This window comes from Pipra filicauda, unplaced genomic scaffold (assembly GCF_003945595.2).
Source record: "Pipra filicauda isolate LSUMZ 115617 unplaced genomic scaffold, ASM394559v2 scaffold71_size5581439_pilon, whole genome shotgun sequence".
Taxonomy (NCBI): domain Eukaryota; kingdom Metazoa; phylum Chordata; class Aves; order Passeriformes; family Pipridae; genus Pipra; species Pipra filicauda.
The window spans coordinates 5,368,918-5,390,452 of NW_024104887.1; the positions used below are offsets into that span (position 1 = coordinate 5,368,918).

A 21,535-nucleotide genomic window follows, 5' to 3' on the forward strand; every position below is an offset into this window, starting at 1 on the left:
CCAACCGATCCCTCTGTCATGTGAAAGGTAATGAATTTCTGCAGGTCTCCTGCTCTTTCTTCCCTCGCCTTCCAGGCTCCAGCTGGGGAAGGGAGCAGGTCCTGTGCGGCCGGGAGAGGCGTGTGCAGCCCTGGCTGCAGACACAGCCTCCCTGTTTGGCTCCTGGCAGGGTGGGTGCATGGGTTTTTCCCTGCCGTTTTTGTTTCTTGTGGAGCTGCCTTTTCAGGCGGTTACACCCTGCTATCCCAGGAAGCTGACTGGAATTCAAAGGCTCTGCCAGTCCTTTGGCACTTTCTTTGTGCTGCAGGTTACAGGGACGGCTCCTGCAGCCTGGTGTCGACAGAGGGAAAGGTGTTCTCCCCTCCCAGACCAACCTGGGCACTGAGGTAATTACAGGGCTGGGTTAAATTGCCTCAAAGCCCCTCTGGGCCACTGCCTCTCCTCCCTGCATTGAGCTGGCAGCAGCACCAGCTCCTACAGCAACAGATTTCTTTTGGCTGTGTTTAGCTGGGCTCTCACAGCTCCCCTCGCCCCACACCACATCCAAACACATCCCATAGGAAGGGACTGGTGCTCCTGCTACAGCCTCGACAGGGCTGAGGGCTTGCTGGGACAGCAGCAGGCAGGACAGAGGTCTGATATCCTTTGTCTTGTCAGCGATGCCACCAAAATGTCACTGTTTCAGGAGCCAGGCTCTTCCTGCTCCAGCTGGGCTGCCAAATCCAGGGGTGCAGCCCCCCTGTTCCCATCGATGTGCTGGTGTTAGGTGGGTTGTTTTATGGCTTAATGACACCTTTGCACTGCAGTGCTGGGGCTGGAGGTGTCACCAGCTCAAATATCGGGACCCTTTACTCCAGGCAGGGGAAAACAGTGTGGACCAGTGTGCTTTGTGCCGGGCCGGGGGATTTCACAGCCTGCGCTCCTTGCAGGAGTTCAGCTGTGAAGCCCAGCGAGATGATTTGAATAATTTAATACCGGGCTGTGACCAAGCCTGGCGAAAGGGTAAAGGAAACAAAGAGGCCCCCAGCCCCGAGCAACAAAAGCTCCTGAAACTACAAGCCGAGGCATGTCCACACTGCCGGAGGCAGAGAGCAGCCTGGGCAAATAGGCCAGTTGCATTCCTCACGTCTGCTGCTTTGTTTCCCTGCAGAAGCTCCTGGTGAAATCTGCAGGTCTCAGGGCTTCTCCCTTTATCCTTGTTTTGTTCCCGTGTTCTGTGGAGCTGGTGGTGGATCAGCCGTGTCCCTGTGGCTCTTCCTGCTAAGGAAGGCAGAGCCAGAGGGGAGTGAGAAGGGGAGGTGTGGGATGAGGCTGCCTGTCCCCTTTTGTGCATCTTGGTGTGGGTCCCCTCTGGCCATTGTCACCCAGGGAAAAGCTGTCCCCGTTCCCAGTAAGATCCTGCTGACCTGGAGCTGTTGCTGTCATCAGGAAACAGCCCAAACCGCCTGCTGATCCCAGAGCTGATTTGTTTTGATTCCAGCACCTCTGTCGAGGTCGTATCCTCATTCCCACGAGGCTTGGCAGAATTGGCAGAAGGTGCAGCTGCCATCCGTCTGTCCAGCCGCCTCACTCCCTTTCCCCCACCCTCCCTGGGCACGAGGCCCCAGAAGCAGGGAGAGGACTCTCCCCACTCCTTTCCCTGGGGCAAAACGCTCCACCTTAACTTCTTTAGAAGCCAGAGCAGTCAGTTTTCTGTCCCTCCAGTTTAAGTTAAATACAAGGAGGAGGGATGGAGCAGGAGTGCAGACCAGGGAGAGGCTGGGGAAGAGGACAAGAGGCCTCTCCAAGCCCAGATGGGTTCAAGGAGTGACCCATCATAGGGGACAGGGAACATATCGCCTCCACAAAGGGAATTGCCCCAAGTGTCACCTTTGTGTGAGACAAATGCCTGGCTGTGATGCTGAGTGCGGGGAGGGCTTTCCTTAGGGAGAGGGGAAAAGGAGGGATCTTTGTTTGCAGGGTCTGACACCTCCCAGCCGCCCTGCCGGCACAGCCAGCACCTTCTGATGGCTTTGTCAGCTCCTGGCTAATTAGCAGAGATGCTCTTCAGTGAGGTTAGGGAAGAATAATTTTAAAAACATCAAAGAGAAGCAGTAAATAATGATAAAAGTCGGCTGTTTCATGCCTGGCATTGGAGGCACAGGCTGTCTAAGCTTACAAGACTGATGTGTCCTGTCTTTGGTGGTGGAAACACCAGGAGTCCCATCACCCCCCGGGATGCCAAGGGCCTTGTCCTTTTGGCCTGAACCTTGTCTCATAACTGTGTCCAGGGACAGTTTTTAGTCAGGGCCAGGTCGTAGTATGTCAGGGACAGTGTCTGGGATAGTGCCTATCTCTTGTTGGAGGCAGCCTGGCTCCAGGGCATGCTGGCACATAGTGGCAGAACCAGCTGGACCATGTGGCTGTTGGTAGATCCTGCCCTTGGGGAGTCACAGCCCTGAGCAAACCTGGCTGGGGAGCACCTCAAACCCAGCTCGAGGTACCTGCTGCACCCCACTGCTCCCTGTACAGTTGCCCACTGTCACTTGTTTTTACATGTTGGGTTTCCAGGCTCGCTGGGAGCTGGTTAAAGTTTAGCTCAGTGCTCTCCACCATCCAAGCAGGCTGCCAGCTACTTACCTCCCTCAGAAAATCCCCTGCCACGACTGTTCATGTTCAGTGTACACCAGCACAAGCTTCCCTGATATTTGGGAGCTAAAACCCCGTTGCAGCTCAGGCTGTGGCAGGACAACCTGCCACCCCTCAGGGTAACCACAGAAATCAGCCCCCCATCCCCTCCTTGGCAGCTCTGGCAGCAAGCAGGCGGGCTGCCTGCTTCCCCTCGGGCTGCTGGAGGGTTTTATTTTAAGCAGAGCCTCTCAGGGAGAAGGGTAACGTGAGCTCCTTGAGTGACAAGTGATAGAGCTCGAGTTGCTCAGTGTGTCCCCCAGGAATCCCTCTCCTCTGCCATTTGCTAATTGAAAACTGCTAACATTTGGGTCTGGAGCAACTGCTGCCCTTAATGGGAAGCTGGCTGGAGTGAGCGTTGGTGGGACTAACACATGCTCACAGCCTGTCATCTGCTCAGCTCCATCTCTGGGGAAAGGGGCAAATACTCCCATATGCTGCTCTGATTTCTGAAAGAGTGATGAGGGGGCTAGAGCTAGACAGATTTGCTTTTATTCTCCCTCCTCCAGGCTCTTGCTCCGTTACAAACTGTGGCTGGAGGGTTGCTGATGGCTGCAGCCTGGGGCATGAGCTCCCAGCAAGACAAAGCCACAGGAGCTTGTTGTGTCCCCCCATGCCTGTAGAGTGGGGGGCTCAGGGCAGCCCCTCCATGTCCTGCTGTGGGTGATGGCTGGACACAAGTAGCTCTCTGTGGGAGGAGTGTGTCTGGGAGCTGTATCTCACCTCCAGCCTTGCTCAGGGGCACAACTGTGGCCCCGGGCTGCCTGCAGGAGTGTGAAGCCCCTGGGGCACCCCCGAGTAAAGAAAGAGACACAGGGGTAGTGAGGACAGCACAGTGTGTGCTCCAGGAGCCCAGCTCTGGGCCAGGGGAGGCTACAGTGTTGGGGGGGGCTCTGCAGATTGTGCACAAGCCCCCAGGGTGGCCGTGTGCGATGTGATGTTGATGCTCCCCAACTTCCTGGGGTGGCTGTCCCCAGTGCAGTGGGTCACAGGCCCTTGAGATGACTGTTCCCAGCGTGGTGGGTACCAACTCCCCCGGGGGGGCTGTGCCCGGTGGGGTGCTCCCCAAGCCCCCAGGGTGGCTGTCCCCAGCGTGATGGTCCCCAAGCCCCTTGGAGGGGCTGCCCCCGATGTGACGCTCCCCCAGTCCTTGTCTGTCCCCGGTGTGATGCTCCCCGAGCCCCCGGGGTGCCAGGACCGCTCCGCTCCCCCCCGTTGCGGCGGGGAGGCGGGGCGCGGGCAGGAGGCGGGCGCGGTGCCGTCCCCCGGCCCGGGGCGCAGGGGCGGGCTCAGGCCGATCCCACCGCCCCGTCCGGCCCCGTCCGGCCCCCGGGCGGAGCCGGGCGCGGAGCGCGGAGCCGAGCGGGCGCGGGGCGGCGGCGGGCGCGGGGCGGCGGGATGCCGGGCTACGACTACAAGCTGCTGGAGCGGCCGCGGCGGCGGGTGCTGTGCCCGCTCTGCGGGAAGCCCATGCGGGAGCCCGTCCGCGTCTCCACGTGCGGCCACCGCTTCTGCGACACCTGCCTGCAGGAGTTCCTCAGGTGAGACCCCGCAGCACGTCACGGACGACCCGACCTGACGTCGCGCCGCGCACCCCTTCCCACCGCGGGGCACCCCGGCCGCCCATCCCCGCACCGCCGGATGCGGGGTCCCGCACCCCGGGGGGGACGGGTGCTTCCCCCCCCCCCTCATTCGCCGCCGGCCCCAGGGGTGCGGTACCCGCGGGTGCGGGGTGCTCCAAAGAGGGGTGCGGGGGGCCCCGGGCGGGGCCGGAGTGAGGGGAGCACGGGGGTGCGGATGTCCCGGGCCTGGGAGGGGATGCGAGTGCCCCGGGGAGGGATGTCCCGGGCCGGGGAGCGGCTGCGGCGTGCCCTGGAAAAAGGTGCGGGGTGCTCGGGGGTGCGCGGTGCCCCGAGAAAGGTGCGGGGCGCCCCAAGATGCCCCGGGCCGGGGAAAGGCGCGGGTTGCGTGGTGGTGCCCCGGGCCAGGGAGGGGGTGCGGGGCGCGCCCAGGCTGTGACAGCCGCCTGCGGGGTGCAGCGGCCCGTGGCCCCTTTCGGTGAGGAGGAGGAGGAGGAAGAAGAGGGCCCGGTAAAGCCCGGAGCGGCGAGTTTCGAGATTCGAGCTTAACCCCTTCCTGCCCTGGCCCCGCCGGAGGAAGCGACCGGTGTGTGTGTGTGTTGAGGGGTCCGGCCACCCCGGTGCCCCCGCGCCCAGGAGGGAGCCCGACCCGGCCGTGTGCGCTCGCTGGGAGCGAGGAGCCGGGGCCTCTTCCCACCCGCGCGGTTTGGGACCCCCGGTACCGGTACCGGCAGCCCGGGGGCACGTGCGAGGCCGGTGCTGCCCCGGTTCGGGGCCGCCGCACTCACTGCGGTGCCGGGGGTCCCCCCAGGGCTCGGCGAGGGGATGCTCGTGCTCCCCCAGGCCCATAACCAGCGTCACTCTGGGCCCCGGTTTCCGCTGCCGCCTCCGGCTGCACCTTTCCCCGCCGGGGCGACCTTCGCCCGGGACGGTCCCCGGGAGCCACAGACACCGTGGCCAGTTTCTACGAAACCGGGCGTTCCCCGGGGCACGTGTCAGAACGCATCTGCTCCCTGCCCCCCCTCCGCACCCCTTCCGCCGGCACCTCCGTTCTACCGGGACAGCCAGACACAGGGGCCCCTCACCGAGCACACCCCGTTTTCACCGGATCAGGTTTGGGCATCTCTTGGACTGAGCCGTCCAGCCCCACCGCGGTGCCGGGAGGGGGGTGCTGGGTGGTGCCGGGGTTCCCCACCCTGTCACCTCGCTGTGCCCCAACACGCCGTGAAGGTCAGAGGCAAGGACGGTCCTCCTGGGTGCTGCCTCAGCACATTCCCTGCCCGGCCAAGCATGAGGAATGGGGAGGCTTTGTCGGGGATTAGGCGCTGGCTTCGGGTCATTGTCCCGCTTCCCCCCCCAGCCACAGCACCCCAACACCATGCACAGGGTGCAGACACGGCTGACTGCCCTGGAAAGGTGTGATGCCAGCTCCAAGGCAATGCCAGCCGCTGGGCAATGCCACCCACAGGCTCCCTGGAAAGGGATGGGTGCCCGACCCTGTCCTAGGGCACCTTATCTTGGTAGATGCCTGATGACTCCCACGGAACCACCTGCAGTAAACAGAGCAAACACGTGGCATGGCTGAATGCAGCCGTGCCCTGCATGAATCACACTCCGCGGCACTGAGCTGGGGCTCCTGGGGGTCACTTGCACCCCCAGCACAGGGCTGGTGGCCGCAGGGGACATGACAGTGCCATGCCCAGGCCATCCCAGGCCAGCGCGTGCCAGGCAGCACAGCTGGCTCCATCCTGAGGTCTCGCATCCACTTGGCAGCCCCGGTCGAGGCCACGCCAACGCCTGCCAAGGGCACTCGGTCATTAGACGGGCAGGAGCTGTGCAGGCAATGCAACCTCATCCAGGGACACGAGAGCCACAGGGTCCCTGTTTGTCCCTGCTGCGTGTCCCTGTAGGCAGCACCTGTGGTCTCTCACCCCAGTGTCCATCAGGGATGGCACGTGGACACCCTCACCTGTTCCCAGGCATGGTGGTGTGGGGACCAGAGGTGATGGTGGCTCCTGGTGAGCGGTGTCACAGTCTGGGCTGCCTGTTCGGCTCCATCCCCATCTCCACCTCACACTGCCACTCCGCAGCTCAGGGCTGAGCAGGGCCCTTCCCAGCTGAGGGACAGCCTTCTGGAGGAGCACCCCATCCTGGGGGCCCAGCCTGATGGGGACCCCTCCGGGGTGGCTGCCTGTCCCTGTCCTGGCTCACCACGATGGCTGATGGGGCCGTTTCCTGTGGAGCGGGAGCCCCAGGGCCACACATCCGGGCTGCACATCTGGTGCCCAGCTGTTGCCCTCCCCCACCTCCCCTGGGCCCCAGCACCTGGGGCTGCGGGAGCCCCGTCCCCTGCCGGCCCCATCCTGGCCAGCCGCCGGCACCCTCCTTAATCCCAGGGGCCGGGGCAGGCGAGGGGCTGCCGGGGCTCCAGATGGTGCCACGCTGCTCGCGGCGGCTGGCCCAGGCCCCTGGGGACGGGGGCCGCCGTGCCCAGCCGGGGAGGCGGGGGTTGCCTTGGGGGGTGTCTGGCCGTAGCATTTCCCAGCTCAGACAGATGGAGCGGGATTAGAGCTGCAGCTCCCCCAGGGTCGCGGCTGGATTTGGTACGGGGTGAGCGCTCAGCGGTGGAGGGACAGCGCCAATGTCCTGGGATGGGATGGCAGGGACCCGATGGGATATCGTGTCTGTGTCACTGGTGCTGTTCCCCATCCCTGAGTGATCCTGACCCCTCTGTGTCTTGCAGCGAAGGTGTCTTCAAGTGCCCGGAGGACCAGCTGCCCCTGGACTACGCCAAGGTGAGCCTGGCACATGGATGGGTACCTCCCTCCAAGGTGACATCCCCGCCAAGGCGCCGTCCCAAGGCTCTACACAGCGCCTGGCACAGCCACGCCGGGCTGGCACAGGCACTCAGGCGGAAGCAAGAGCCCTTTGTGCTGCGGGGCCGGGGAGCGGAAACCCGCTCCCGACAAAGGGTGCTTGTTGCTGTGCCAGTGGGGGATCCGGCCCCGGGCTGAGTGCCCACGGCTCCCAGCCAGGCTGTGCTGGGGGTCTGTACGCCCATAGCCTGGTGCAGGAGGCTCAAGTCCCTGTGTTGCCCCCCCAGATCTACCCCGACCCAGAGCTGGAGGCGCAGGTGCTGAGCCTGGCCATCCGCTGCATCCACAGCGAGGAGGGCTGTCGCTGGAGCGGGCTCATCAAGCACCTCCAGGTAGGGGCTGGCAGGATGGGGTGAGGGTCGAGGTTCTGTCCCATGGCCCTCCTTCACCATCCCTATGCCCCGCAGGCCCATCTCAGCACCTGTGGCTTCAACGTGATCCCCTGCCCCAACCGGTGCAGCGCCAAACTGAGCCGCCGTGACCTGCCCGAGCACGTCCAGCACGGCTGCCCCAAGCGCCGGGTCAAGTGCGAGTTCTGCGCCAGTGACTTCACTGGGGAGGCCTTTGAGGTGGGCAACGGGTGGGGCACCATGCAGGGGGTGACACTATGGGAGAGACAGCCATGGGGTTGGCCTGGCAGGAACACTGTGGGAAGCACAGCCTGGCCATGGGGGACACAGCCTTGTGAGGGAAACCATGGAGGATACAACCTGGGCATGGGGACAGAGCCTGGATGGGGGGCACATCATGAGTGTAACAGCCTTGTGGGGACATGGACATGTGGGCTCCTGGTCCCTGTGCCCCTGGCCATGGGGGCACCGTATGGCCCCATCCCTGGCAGGGCTGGCTGGTGAGGGCAGACAGAGGGTGACGATGCTGTCATGGTCCCCAGGGCCACCAGGGCACGTGTCCCCAGGAGAGTGTGTACTGCGAGAACAAGTGTGGGGCCCGCATGATGCGGCGCCTGCTGTCCCAGCACGCCCTGGCCGAGTGCCCCAAGCGCACCCAGCCCTGTACCTACTGCTCCAAGGAGTTTGTCTTCGACACCATCCAGGTAAGATGGGGCTGATGGGGACCCTCACCCCACTGGCTCCCAGCCCTGGCTGACAGCCACTCTGCCTCCCCAGAACCACCAGTACCAGTGTCCCCGGTACCCTGTGCCGTGCCCCAACCAGTGTGGGACACCCAGCATCCCCCGGGAGGACGTGCCCACCCACCTCAAGGAGAGCTGCAACACTGCCATGCTGCTGTGCCCCTTCAAGGAGGCTGGCTGCAAGCACCGGGTGAGTGTGTCCCTGTGACCAACCTGCCCTGGGGGTTCATGGGGTGTCGTTCCCTACCATATTGTGCCTGTGCTCCACAACATCCCCACACCACTCCTGCCCTATCTGTCCCATCCCCTGAGCTGGTTCTCTTCTGTCCCATTCATGTGGCTCCATGACGTCCCCATCCTTGTCCTGCCTCACCTCGTGTCACTTTGCCACCCAAGTGTCCCCATGCCATCCCAACCAGGTGTCCCTGAGCCACCCCTGTGTCCCTACAAATTCCTGCTCCAGCACCCCCATCTCCATGGCACCCTTCCCTCCTGTCTCGTGCCATCTCCCAATGTCCCCGCTGACAATCCCACTGTCCCCACAGTGCCCCAAGCTGGCCATGGGTCGGCACCTGGAGGAGAGCACCAAGGCACACCTGGGCATGGTGTGTGCCCTGGTGAGCCGGCAGCGGCAGGAGATCCTGGAGCTGCGGCGCGACATGGAGGAGCTGTCAGTGAGCAGCGACGGGACCCTCATCTGGAAGATCGCCGACTACGCCCGCAAGCTGCAGGAGGCCAAAGCCCGCAGCAACTACGAGTTCTTCAGCCCCCCCTTCTACACCCACAAGTACGGCTACAAGCTCCAGGTCTCGGCTTTCCTCAACGGCAACGGGAGCGGGGAGAGCAGCCACCTCTCCGTCTACATCCGTGTGCTGCCGGGAGAGTACGACAACCTGCTGGAGTGGCCCTTCTCCTACCGCGTCACCTTCTCCCTGCTGGACCAGAGCGACCCCTCGCTCTCCAAGCCCCAGCACATCACCGAGACCTTCCATCCCGATCCCAACTGGAAAAACTTCCAGAAGCCGGGAGCCTCGCGCAGCTCCCTGGACGAGAGCACCCTGGGCTTCGGCTACCCCAAGTTCATCTCCCACGAGGACATCAGGAAACGGAACTACGTGCGGGATAATGCCATCTTCATCAAAGCCTCGGTGGAGATCCCCCAGAAGATCCTGGCCTGAGCCCTTGAGGGGGGACAGGATGTGAGTGGGGCGCCCACCCAGGGGTGCCCCAAGTGGTGCTGAGCCCCTGCCCGCAGTCAGTGCTCCCGGCTTGGGGACGCTGCTGTGGCGCAGTGGTGGCTCTCAGGATAGGCAGGGATGGGGCTGCTCCCATGTCCCTGCTGGGGCTGGGATGCTCTGGCAGCCCCAGCTGCCCCCTGGGGCAGCCCCTTCTCAGGTGCCCGGGGGTGCCGGGGGGCTGGGCCCCCCAAGCCTCTCACTGGGGCACCCAACAGCCCCTGCCAGCCTCACTGGGGACCCCGCAGGACCCCACTGCCCAGAGCCATATTTTGTAAGCTGGTGCTCCCCAGGTTGTTATTTATTTCCCTGAGCCGGGGCCGTTGCCCCCTTCCCGCCTCTTTTTTTTCTCAATAAAGTTTTCTTGTATTTATTACGGCCGCCTGAACCTCCTTCCTCTGCCTGCCAGGATCAGGATGGCAGGACCCCCATCCCCAGCCGTGGGTGCAGGGGACAGGGAGGGCAGGGTCTGGGCTGGGGGGCACAGAGGGGGGTAATCCCTGACCCACATCCCGGCAGCAGACGGGCTCAGATGGAGCCGGTTAATTCGGTAATCACCATCAGCCGGGATGTGCCGGGGGTGGGGGGGTTCGCCAGCCCCGGGGTGCTGTTTACCTGCAGAGCCCACGCCCCCTCCCAGCACCACCAGCCCCTCGTTAGCCTTGGGGCAATTAAAGCCCCTGGAAAGGCCGGGATCCCCAGAAGGGTGGGTGGGCACTGGGTGGGGCCACTAGGGTAGACCTGGGGGGGTCTGGCTGGATCATGGCCCAGGTGCATGCCTCTGAAACCCCCCAAATCACCCTGGCAACAATGGGGGGTCGCTGTCTCTGCAGGATAATCCCACAATTGCATTAGTGCAGCCCTGGCTTAACACAATTAGCCCCTAATTAGCTGCACCCCGCGGCCCTGGCTGGGCTGGGGGGGCAGCATTGACGGGTGTCCCCACACACTGTTATCCCCTCGGGAATGTCCCCTGGGCAGGTCCCAGCGCAATGTGACCCTGGGGAACTGGGCGATACTCCTGCCCATGCTGGTACCCAGTACCAGCCTGAACTGGTGCCCAGTTCTTGCCCATAGTGGTGCCCAGTATGAGCCCACACCACTGCCCAGTGCCAGCCCGTAATGATGGGTGGTTCTTATCCATACTGGTGCCCAAACTGGTGCCTATAATCAGCCTGTATTGGTGCCCAGTGCCAGCCCAAACTGATGCCCAGTGCCAACCCCTAATGATGGACAGTTCTCTCATAATGGTGCCCAAACTGGTGCCCAGTATCAGCCTGTACTGGTGTTCAGTGCCAGCCCATACTGGTGCCCAGTGCCCATACTGGTGCCAGCTCAAATTGATGGCCCATGCCAGCCTGTACTGGTGACCCATGCTAGCCTGTATTGGTGCCCAGTGCCAGACCAAACTGGTGACTATTGCCAGTCCTCCGCCAGCCCATTCTGGTGACCAGTATCAGCCCATATTGGTGTCCACTGCCAGCCCAAACTGGTGCCCAGTATCAGGCAGTACTGGTGCCCAGTACCATCCCTATATTACTGCCCAGTGCCAACCCAAACTGGTGCCCAGTGCCAGCTCGTCCCGGTGCCCAGTTCCAGCCCGTCACAGTGCCCAGCTCCAGCCCGTCTTGGTGCCCAGTATCAGCCTATACTGGTGCCCAGTTCCAGTTCATCCCAGTGCTCAGTTCCAGCCCGTCCCGGTGCCCCGTGCTCGGCTCGGTGGCTCCGCCGCGCGGTGAGTGCAGGAGCCGCTCCGGTACCGGAGGCTGCACCGCGGGGACCGAGCGATGAGCGAGGGGAAGGGAAGGGGAGGGGAGTATCGGTATGACATAGTGTTTATAGCGATTTATAGTCTTATAATGTATATTAATCATATACATTTTATTCTTATGTATATTATGCTTATATTTTATTTCATAGTTAACAGATATATTTGATATATAATACGTTTAAAATATTTTAAAATGTTAATACTTTATGTATTATATTATATAATACCATGTTAATATATTATATTAATATTATATAATAAATTACATATAACTATATAAATACAATGGCATTATAGAATATTTAAGTATTTATTATATAACTTTTATATTATATAAATATATTATATAAATATTATATTATATAAATTTTTTATTATATAAATTTTATATTATATGAATTTTATATTATACAAATTTTATATTATATAAATTTTATTTATCTAGTTACATATATTTTATGTTTATTATACATTTTATTAATATTTGATACCTATTCATAATTTTTATTATTTTTATTTTATATTTCTATTTTTATATTTTGTCTTTATTACATTCATTTTATTTATATATTTTTATTTGTGCATATATATATATACACATATCCACATGTGCACACAGACTACAGGGTCTGCCCTGTCCCTCCTGCCAGGCCACATGCAGGGTACTGGCAGCCCCTTGTGTCACACCATTTACCTTAAAATAAATAAAATAAAATCAAAATCCATGTATTATTTAGGAACTAAAAGTTCCAGCTGCCATAGGAAGCAACGGTGGAGGAAGCCTGGGCAGCAGCTCCTGGATTAGCTCAGGGAAAAGCCCAGTGCCAGGAAGCCAAGGAGGACAAAACCAAACCCAGGAGCTTGAGGCTGACCCCATCCCCACCTCATGGACCTACTTCCAACCCTCTGCTTTTTTTGGGGGGTTGATTTTTCCCTTTTCCTTCCATCTCCAGCCATAACTGTGGGATTTGCCTTTGGGTGCCGCTCTGGCAGCGCTGGCACAGGCACAGGTGGGCACTGCACTCCAGCTCCACGTACCTGGGCACGTCTGGAAATGTCAGCCGGATCTTCGAGCACCTCTTAACCTTCACGTGTTCCCAGGGAACGGGGGAGCGAATCCCCATCAAAGCCTGGGCTGCAGAGCAGGAGGAGGAGATGCTCTTAATGCTCAAGGAGGAGAGGAAGACAAATTGATTTGCTACTAAATTTAGCCTCATGTATCAAGTTTAAAATAAACTTCCTGGAAACTTGTTGGTTTGAAGGTTTATTCGGAAGGTATTTCAAAAGGTGCTCAAGCCAGAGAGGAAAACCATATTAAATACCCCAAATATCGAGGGAGACCCCACCTGGAGGGCAGGGGCTGGACTTTGGCTTGTCTAAGACCCCAGCCACAGTGGAGATGCCCTTATCTAACTAACCATCAAATCCTTTTGACACCTTTGGGATGCCAACAGGGAGGATTTTTGGCAAAACCACTTCATCTGCTCACGCCATAGAGCCTTGATTTGTGCTGATCCTTGAGGCCTCTTCACCAAGGCAGCAAAACCAGACATTGATACTGTATAGGGAGAAAAATGTGAGTCAAATTTGCTTTGAACATCCTTTATTAAAGACCGGCCCAGGCCTCCTCCCTCTCCAGCCCTTTGCCCCCCCAGGACTGAGGGGTTTGAGGGCAGCGAAGGTTTACAAGGATTTACAGCAGTTTTTAGGTGCTATTTCACTTCAATGTCAGTGCATTTCTCAGGCTTGCAGCCACCCCAGCAGAGTCAATGGGCTGTACCCAATTGCTTTGAAATTAACTGAAACTAAGCAGATAAAATACTCCAGTAATTTCATTGCAATTGGGCTCTGCTGAGCACTGAGGAGCACCTGAAAGGCGGCTCTTGCTGGAATATGTCCAACACGTGCTCCTCCAGCTCAGACCTGAGGAGCTGACAGCAACATGACCCTTTCCTTTGGCTCCTCCACTCCTGGGACCCCCCAGGACCGTACACTGAGCAGGACATTTTCCAGCTCTGATTTTTTTTTGCAGCATCCACGGCATTGTTCCTTTCTAAACAGCCTCATCACGAGATGACGGAGCTGCTGGTGCTCGCAAAGAACATCAGGGTGTTGCCCAACTTGGGTCAAAATTTTTGGAATATTTGGCCCTAAAGAAGAAGTTTTAAAAGGCTGGATCTTACTTGAAGCCTCCAGCTCAGCTGTGGCTGTAGGTGAATCCTCAGCGGAAGCAGCAGCTGCTCACACCAAGTCCCTGTTGGCTCATTGTCCACAGATTTTTGCTCCAGTCAACAGGTCCAACTGGCTGCAGAGATGATGAGAAAGTCTCCTAAAAACTCCTTGCAGAAAAGATTCTTCCTGTTAGGGGGATGGATGAAGAAACCAGATACTGAAGAAATTCCAAGTCAAAGGAGAGGAGGATCCTGAAGCTCCAATGGATGGAGCAGCTGCTCTCAGCATTCCTGGATGCTGGAGCAGGAATGGGGCAGCATCTGTGGGCAAACAGCTCTTCCCAGATCAGTTTAGCTGGGCTAAGCTGACAGGTTTAACCCAAATTCTGTGAAAAGCATGAGGGAACCAAGTATCCATAGTATCTGGGGAACACTGGGAACAGTGGGAAAAGTGTTAGTTTGGCATCAGAGGGATTTTGATGCTCGAGTTTGTGGCGAGTGCAGGAGATTGGGTTTGAGTTGTGTCCTGGGAGATGAAAAGTGCAGATTAAATCAGATATATGATCATGGGAAAGGGGGAAAAAAGCCCTCACAGCCTCTTTTTCAGAAGGGGTCTGCAAGTGCTACAAACCCCCTTAAAATTTTGTATTTAGGGTTATGTAAATAACGAGTTTGTTATACAAACTGTTCGGTCAGCACTTGTCAGGGCAGTCGCTTCCAGCACAGCTTTTGGAGCAGCCACACAAGACCTTCCCCACCACCAAAAAAAAAGCAGAACTTTGGGGTATGAGATAGCCTCAACTCTCACAGCCACCAAAAATATCCAAACTCACCTTTTAAGGACTTAATCCCCCTCCTCCACTCCTTCTCTTCTATTTTAATCATTATTTCAGCACTGTTCTGGCTCTGAGATTCTTTCATCTCTTCTGTTGTCCCAGACCTTCCTGATGCTCTTATTAGATAGGGTAGCCAGGCTCTGCCTGATGCATTCCTATCCAAGAAACCCATGGAGATCCCTCCCCAGATTCCCTTTGGGACCCTGTGGCTCCAAGGTCATGCAAGCCCCACACACTCCCACTGCATAAAACCAGCGGAAGGGGCAGAGGGATCAGGTCTTTCTTTCTTTCTTTCTTTTTTTTTTTTTTTTTTTTTTTTTTAATTTTATTTATTTTTTTTTATTTTTATTTTTTTATTATTTTTATTTTATTTTTTCTGTGGACAAAATAATAATAAAAAAATTCCTAGTTGATACCCATAGCACATAAGCAGTAGCATTTATCATCAGTCTGTGGTTTAATGAAATACAGCAGTAATTCCCAGTTCTCTCCAGGAAACATCTCTGTTTGGTTTCCACGGGAGCGGCCGAGGCCCCTGGAGACATCCCACATTGAAAGACTTTAAGAAAATTCACAAGTGTCTTTATAAAATGTTAACTTTGGGCTGTAACAAACTGGGCTTGAGAGTGAACAGCTTCAAAGCTTCTGCTCGAAACACAGGACATGGTGGAGGCAGAAGATTCCCCGTGGAAGGGTTCACACCATGTTCATGTTTATCCCTCCTAGGATCTATCTGATGTGCACCTCAATATTCCAAATCAGTGTGGGACTGGGAAGGAGAGGTGTCAGTGCTGAGGGAGGGTGAATATCTCAGGAAACACCTGAGCCTTCTCATTCCTCAGGGAGCAGAGCCACTGTCTGCAAGCACCCAGGATCCAGCAGGGCACAGAGCCTTGTGCTGGAGCCAGAGGTCAGGAAGGCACCCATGGATGGACAGATGGACAAGTGGAGCAGCGTTGTGAGCCCCAAAGGTTGGTGACCACCAGCATGGGGGTCCCGGGACAGCCCAGGGGAAGGTGCACCCCTGGCTTTTTGGTTACTCTTAGTTCTGCTCTGGGCACAGCGTGAAATAAAACCATGGGAGGTTTCTCCACTTCAGGACAGCACAGCTCCTACCACACACGGCACCACCGGCCTCTGCTCATGCCTTCCTGACCCTGGTGAGTGCCAGTGACATGGCCAGACCCCCACACAGAACATCCCCCTTTGCTCCCAGTGTTGTACCCGGGAATGAGGCAGATCAGCATTTGTTTCTCCTTAGGGATGCAGTGGGGAAGGAGGAGGATGGAGACTCCCATCAGCAACAAGGGCTGCTGCAGAGGTGAAAAGGGTTGGTTTAAAGAAAAATCTCACTCCCAGACCAATAGGAAAGGTTTCAGTATATTTTAATAGTAAAATGATTCTTATTTTTCAAGCAATGTCCCACCTGGATGAGTCTCAGCAGGATTTTTGCTTCCCGGTCCTGCTGCACCGGGGCAAAGCCTCGGAGGTCGTGGCTGTACCCGTGACTGCCCGTGCAGAACAGTCCCCAAAAACTCACAACGTGCTGCCAACACCAACAAACACTTCCCGGGCACCGCAACCACCACCACCACAGCACAGGACTCTGCTCAGGCTCTCGGGAGAAGAGCAGGAGTTAAAAATTAGCCTTTAATAACAGTCTGGGTTGAGATTTGGAGCAGGCTACAGAACAGAGGAGATGCCAAGGTTTTATTTAGTAAAAAGGTACGTACTCAGGTAGCAGAACACCTTACAGGGACTGAGTGGGCAGGGAGGGGTGAGGTCAGAGCACAGCCCTCGCTGGGTTTGGGGAAGGGACGGGGAAGACGACGGGGTGACTGTAAGGGAAGCAGCTTCAGACTCAAACTCTGGCTCCAACAGAATGGATTCAGAAAAATATTGCATGAAAAGCCTCAGGATTTTCTTTCTTTCATAGATGTATATTTACCAGTTTTCACAAAGACTGCAGGAATACGATTATAAACAATAAATTAGGACTTCATGTTGCTATCATTTGGCATAACACAATCAGGCAATTTTTCCTTTTTAAATATAAGGCAACACAAGCCAACACATAATTTAATCCGTCTTTAGTCAAATTGCTTAACTTTGCTAAGGAGTTACCACTAAAGAACGGGTTATAGTACACTTAAAAGAATTTAAATAATGACATGATATAAGTGTACTAACTTACGCAAGGAGTCAGAAACGTACTCTGCTAAGCTTTGAAACCTAAATATTTGTTACAGCCCAGGACTACACGTCTAAATTAAAAAAATACAAATAAATGTTTTCTAATTTTCCCATTTACGAAAAACTTTTAAGAATCTCTAGCCAACTATGACGTCACTTCAAAACTTGTTATTTTTTTTAATTTTTTTTTTTTTTTTTTTAAATTTTGTATGATGTCTTTTAAGATTTTTAAACCATGCTCGTTAAGGAAAGTTCAAGGAGCAAATACTTAAGGCTTTGTTTTTCCAAGGGCTGTGAGGGAGGCCAGTGGATGGCAGAGGCCAGTGGGTTCACCCATACACAATGCTACTCAAACCCACACTACCAGGCGACATTCATACAGAAATATTACACTTAAAAGTTACAGTGTAGAGCAATATTTTTAGCCAGTGTACATAGAAAGAATCAATGCTTTTTTTTTTTTTCAAAATTTTTTTTTTTTGTTTTAATTTCCAAACTTGACTGTGATCATTATGTTCAAGTATTAGTCTCGTTAAAAGAGATGAGGAATTTTCTACTTACAATAAATTCGGCTGTTAGAAAGGAAAGGGATGTTTTGGTACACTGAGGAGAACACAATGCTGAGGTTACCCAGTAGTTAGTGTCCTACAGTCACTCGACTAGCTGCTGGAAGTGACGTGGGAAAGGAACAGGAGGAGTTAGGCACCGAGACCCTGGGAAAAAGGGATGTTATAAATAGCTTCACTAATTCCCAGAGAGGAGAATTGTTCCATTAAATCCGCTGGGGTGTTTTGATGGAGAGGAACACGGGACTGTTGGTCCCACAGTGGCTCGTGAGAGGAGCTTTGCTTCAAAATCAACCACCTCCCATCCCACTGCCGCCATGGGGACAGGATGGAGCTGCATCTCCTCACCCTGACATTAATTCCAGCTCCCAGAGAAATGGCTGAACCCTTTTTGGAGTTGTCAGTGGGTCTGGACTCCCTTCACATCAGGACAGCCAGACTCCTAGCAGCGAGGGGTTCAGACAAGGTTAGCTTTGACACTGGAGAAGGGGAGTGGGGAGGGGAAACACGATGCAAAAGAAAGGCAGTTCCCTGTGGCAGCCTTGCTGCCTGTGTCCTTAACTCATCATTCCCCCTCCTCCACACCCTGTCCAGAAAACAAAAGTGTCAGAAAAATCTGCCAGAGACTTTTGACTTTGGACAAAGTCTAAATGATAAACATGGGCAAGAAACAGCTGGAAAGCTTCTTCCTATATTAATGCCTAAGTACATACCCCTAGCTGGCTCTTTTCAGATGTAGGCTCTTTTTCAATTACACAGGCCTCTAGACAGTGCAAATGGTCAACGTTTAATGCATTAATGAAATGGGCTTTCGAGTTGAAAATAAGCCCTGCTCCCTGACAAAATTCTGTTGCTCTTAATCTTGGAGGAAATTGAGATGGAAATGGAAGCAGCTACACTACCTTGCTCTCACTGGAGCTGGTGAACAGATGCAACTGCGAAACCCTGCAGCAACTCAACCTCAGTCCAGCGAGGAGCTGCTCAGCAGAAGGCAAAAGCTGCACAAAGGGGATTCTGCGGTGAGGAAACAGCTGTGGCGTGAAGTAGTGTAATGAAATTCTTTGACACAAAAGGCATGTTAAATATTTGATGCATAAAGGAGAGAGAGATAACATGTAAGCAAAGCTCTTAAATATACAGTATGTCTTCTTCCAATGGTTACTATAATGATCACACAAGTTTGCAAGTTAAAAACGCCTTGCTTATTAATTAAAATTAAGACTAAAACCTATAATTTTTGTCTGTGAAAGTGACTGCAGCCTATCTATACCCTGGGTGTTGAATATGAAGATTTCGACTATCGGTTGGTTCAGGTGCTCGGTTCATGGGAGGCCGATGGACTTTTCCCAGCACGGCCATGCTCTGGTCTCGGAAGCAGGACTGCTGGAAGTCCCCGCTTAGGTAATCCATGGTCTGCATCACATTATTCTGGCTGGATGGGCCAGCTCCAGCTCTGTAATGAGTTCCTCCTGCACAATCCAGCGGTGCTCCCGCTGGCTGTCCCCCGTGGAAAGGCATGGCGAGGTCCTGGGACCCAGAGCTGTCACTGTTGGGCGTGGGCAGAATGTTATTCCAGATGGGCTGGAAATAGTGCCCATTGGTATATGGCAAGGGTCCCTGCAACCCGTTCACAGGCGGAGAAGGTGTAGGCTTCTCGATGGGGGGTTTCAAGCTGAAGGACTGGCCCATGCACAGTTCTTGAGGGTAGTTGGAAGTTTTGCCAGGAAAACTCTGCCCTGCGATCTCTCTCTGAGGGTGCTTCCCTGCGAGTCCAGCAGGCCCAGCAGCATCCCCACACATTTGCTGCAGATGTGCAAGCTGGTGCTGGTTCCACGCAACCGATTTGATTTCGTTCTGGTAGGCGGGCGGCACCCTGTTAATATTCACCATGGGCACGTTAACAGAGGCAGGAGGAATAGCAGCAGCAGCATGATCGACAGGGTTTACTACACAGGAAGGCATGGGTGTAGGGACATTGTGAGTAGATACCCTGGTACTTGCATTGATAAGCAGGTTGCGACTTATAGGGCTGGGGTTTGCAATCTGTCCCTCACACACTGAGGTAGTGCTAATGCCAGCTCTGGCCTGGCAGAACTGGTTAATCTGGTGCACAATGCTGCTCAGGTCCGGTGGCTGGTTCTGCTGCAGGGTGGCAGCCATAGAGAGGGGAATGGTTGAGGTAGACACGGTCACATTCGGCGGCGCATCTGCATCCGGCATCTTTCTGCTTCCATGTAAACCCGGCTGCAGCAGAGGATTCGGGGGGTGCTGCAGAGTCTGGTGTGCCATGGTCTGAGGGTGCTGCAAGCCCTGCGGCTGCTGCATGTTCTGCGGGTGCGGCAGCGCCTGCGGGATCCCCTGAGGGTGTGGTAAGCTTTGTGGCTGTGGAATACCCTGAGGGTGCTGCGGGATGCCCTGGGGGTGCGGCAAAGTCTGTGCATGCTGGAGAGCCTGCTGGCGAGCAAGCGCCTGGGGGTGGGTTAAAGTGCTTGGTGCAACGTAGGGCGTGGAAGGGGGGTTCATCATCGCTTCCGGCAGCAGGCGCGTGCGTGTCCCGTCAAAGTCTTTGATAATTCCTTTTGCTGGAGATTTGACTATGGCCAGGAGGCCCGTTTTCGTGGTGGCCTGAGATGGGTAGGGACTGTACCTCTGGCCCGAAGTATCAAGTCCGTTCACAGTACGGCGTATGTGTTTCCTCTGGGGAACCTTGACGCTGTTTGGAAAAATTTTTATAGTCAGTGGATTGTTGGCGACCTTCTTAGCATAAGCATCCAATTCTGCTGGGGTAGGATACTGTGCAGATCTCATTTTCTGTGTAGTGTCCCCTGTGGAGAAAGGAAATTTGTCAATTCTGGTAAGCAAGGTATCAACCCCAGGGCAAGACAGTCACACAACAAGGGCAGAAAATCTCCAAGGAATCAAGAGGCAAGAAAACTTCATCTTCCCAGACCAGCGGGTCGCGTACCAGATACCTCATTCCCTTTATTACCTGGTGACCAACACAAGCCCCAGTTCAGCTTAAGGCAAGACCTGCCCAGGGGAGCAAAACAAAAACCAATGTTCTCATCAGAGTATGTGTACAGTTGGACAAAAACAGGTACATGCTATAAACATCAGATTGTATCCAGCTGAAATATTTCTCACAGCTTGTGGTGGTGGGCTGGTTTCTATTCCCTTAATTTAAGGCTGCCTCCCCACGGCTCTTCAAGCCATTCTCAGTATTTTTACCGTGTGATTCAAAATCAGAAAGTTACGAATTAAACATGAACCCCCTGTAATCCCGAGGTGAGAACCAGACTGTGGTTGGCTGACCCTGGCTGGGCACCAGGTGCCCCCCAAAGCCGTTCTTTCACTCCCTTCCTCAGCTGGGCAGGGAAGAGGAAACACAGCAAAAGGCTTGTGGGTCAGGATAAAGACAGGGAGAGATCACTCACCAACTACTGTCATGAGCAAAACAGACTTGACTTGGGGAGAATTAGTTTAGTTTATTACCAATCAAGTAAGAGTAGGGTAATGAGAAATAAAACCAAATCCTAAAACCCCATCCCTCCACCCCTCCCTTCTTCCTGGGCTCAACTTCACTCTCAACTTTCTCCATCTCTGCGGTGCAGGGGGACAGGGAATGGTGGCTCCAGCGTGGGCTTCCCATGGGGTTACAGCCTCCTTCAGGCATCCACCTACTCCAGCATGGGGTCTTCCATGGGCTGCAGATGGACCTCTACTCCCGTGTGGACCTCCATGGGCTGCAGGGGCAAACGTGCCTCACCATGGTCTTCCCCACAGGCTGCATGGGAATCTCTGCTCCCGCACCTGGAGCACCTCCTCCCCCTCCTTCTTCAGTGCCCTGGGGGTCTGCAGAGCTGTTCCTCTCACATATTCTCACTTCTCTCTCCAGCTGCAGTTGTGCAGGTTTTTCTCCCTTCTTAAATCTGTTATCCCAGAGCCTTGGCCAGCAGCAGGTCTGTCCTGGAGCCAGCTGGCACTGGCTCCTTTGGACATGGGGGAATTTTCTAAGCAGCTTCTCACAGAAGCCACTCCTGTAGTTCCCCATCACCAAAATCTTGCCCTGTAAACTCAACACACATCAAAGCTTCAGCTGAAGCCTCCATTTACACCTGAGTCCTTTCCTAGGTGCTGACATTGGAAAGCACTTTGAGTGTCTTGCTGTCTGTTAGGAAGCCCTTGTTGGTCCAAGCTCAGCAAATGGAAGGAGGCTCATTAATTTATGGCTTGCAATTATTTCTTCAGCTGACTTTTCAGGGTAGCACCTTGCTAAGCACATGCCCATATCACATGGCAAAATGTGATTACCTCACAAGATTAAACACATGCTACTCCCCAGACACAGACAAGAGGCTTCTGGAGACAGAGGTGTGGTTTCACTTCCTCTGATTTACCAGACACCTACCTGGCCCATAAGCTCAAACTGCTTCTGCAAAGAACTTCAGAAATCTAGGGAAATGCTTGTGCCTCTTCTGCCATAATCATATGCCAAGCAGAGAGCTGGGCTGTTTCCTACCACAGCTCCGCTGCCTAACTCCTATGGG

General features: G+C 55.1%; 2 protein-coding genes across 4 annotated transcripts in view; one reads left to right on the plus strand and one right to left on the minus strand.

Annotated features, from left to right (window-relative positions):
- The first annotated feature begins 27 nt into the window (after nucleotides 1–27).
- Nucleotides 28–9,831, plus strand: TRAF4 (TNF receptor associated factor 4). The gene is made up of 7 exons (XM_027726764.2): nucleotides 28–4,208; nucleotides 6,991–7,042; nucleotides 7,351–7,455; nucleotides 7,531–7,692; nucleotides 8,016–8,177; nucleotides 8,251–8,406; nucleotides 8,762–9,831. Exons 1-7 carry the CDS (start codon nucleotides 4,066–4,068, stop codon nucleotides 9,392–9,394), a joined length of 1,413 nt encoding a protein of 470 aa, XP_027582565.1. The 5' UTR covers nucleotides 28–4,065; the 3' UTR covers nucleotides 9,395–9,831.
- A 5,766-nt stretch (nucleotides 9,832–15,597) lies between these two features.
- FAM222B (family with sequence similarity 222 member B) overlaps nucleotides 15,598–21,535 on the minus strand; it is a 36,515-nt gene continuing 30,577 nt past the window's right edge. For all 3 annotated transcript variants that reach the window (XM_027726755.1, XM_027726754.2, XM_027726753.2), the window contains one exon: nucleotides 15,598–19,813. In XM_027726755.1, coding sequence (XP_027582556.1) covers nucleotides 18,249–19,796 — 1,548 coding nt within the window. In that variant the 5' untranslated portion in view covers nucleotides 19,797–19,813 and the 3' untranslated portion in view covers nucleotides 15,598–18,248. The remainder of the gene's footprint in view (nucleotides 19,814–21,535) is intronic.

Coding starts and splice junctions, on each gene's coding strand:
- TRAF4 (XM_027726764.2), top strand. CDS start 4,066: ATGCCGGGCTACGACTACAAGCTGCTGGAGCGGCCGCGGCGGCGGGTG. Junction 7,693..8,015: donor TCACTGGGGAGGCCTTTGAG/GTGGGCAACGGG, acceptor CATGGTCCCCAG/GGCCACCAGGGCACGTGTCC. Junction 8,178..8,250: donor TTGTCTTCGACACCATCCAG/GTAAGATGGGGC, acceptor CTGCCTCCCCAG/AACCACCAGTACCAGTGTCC.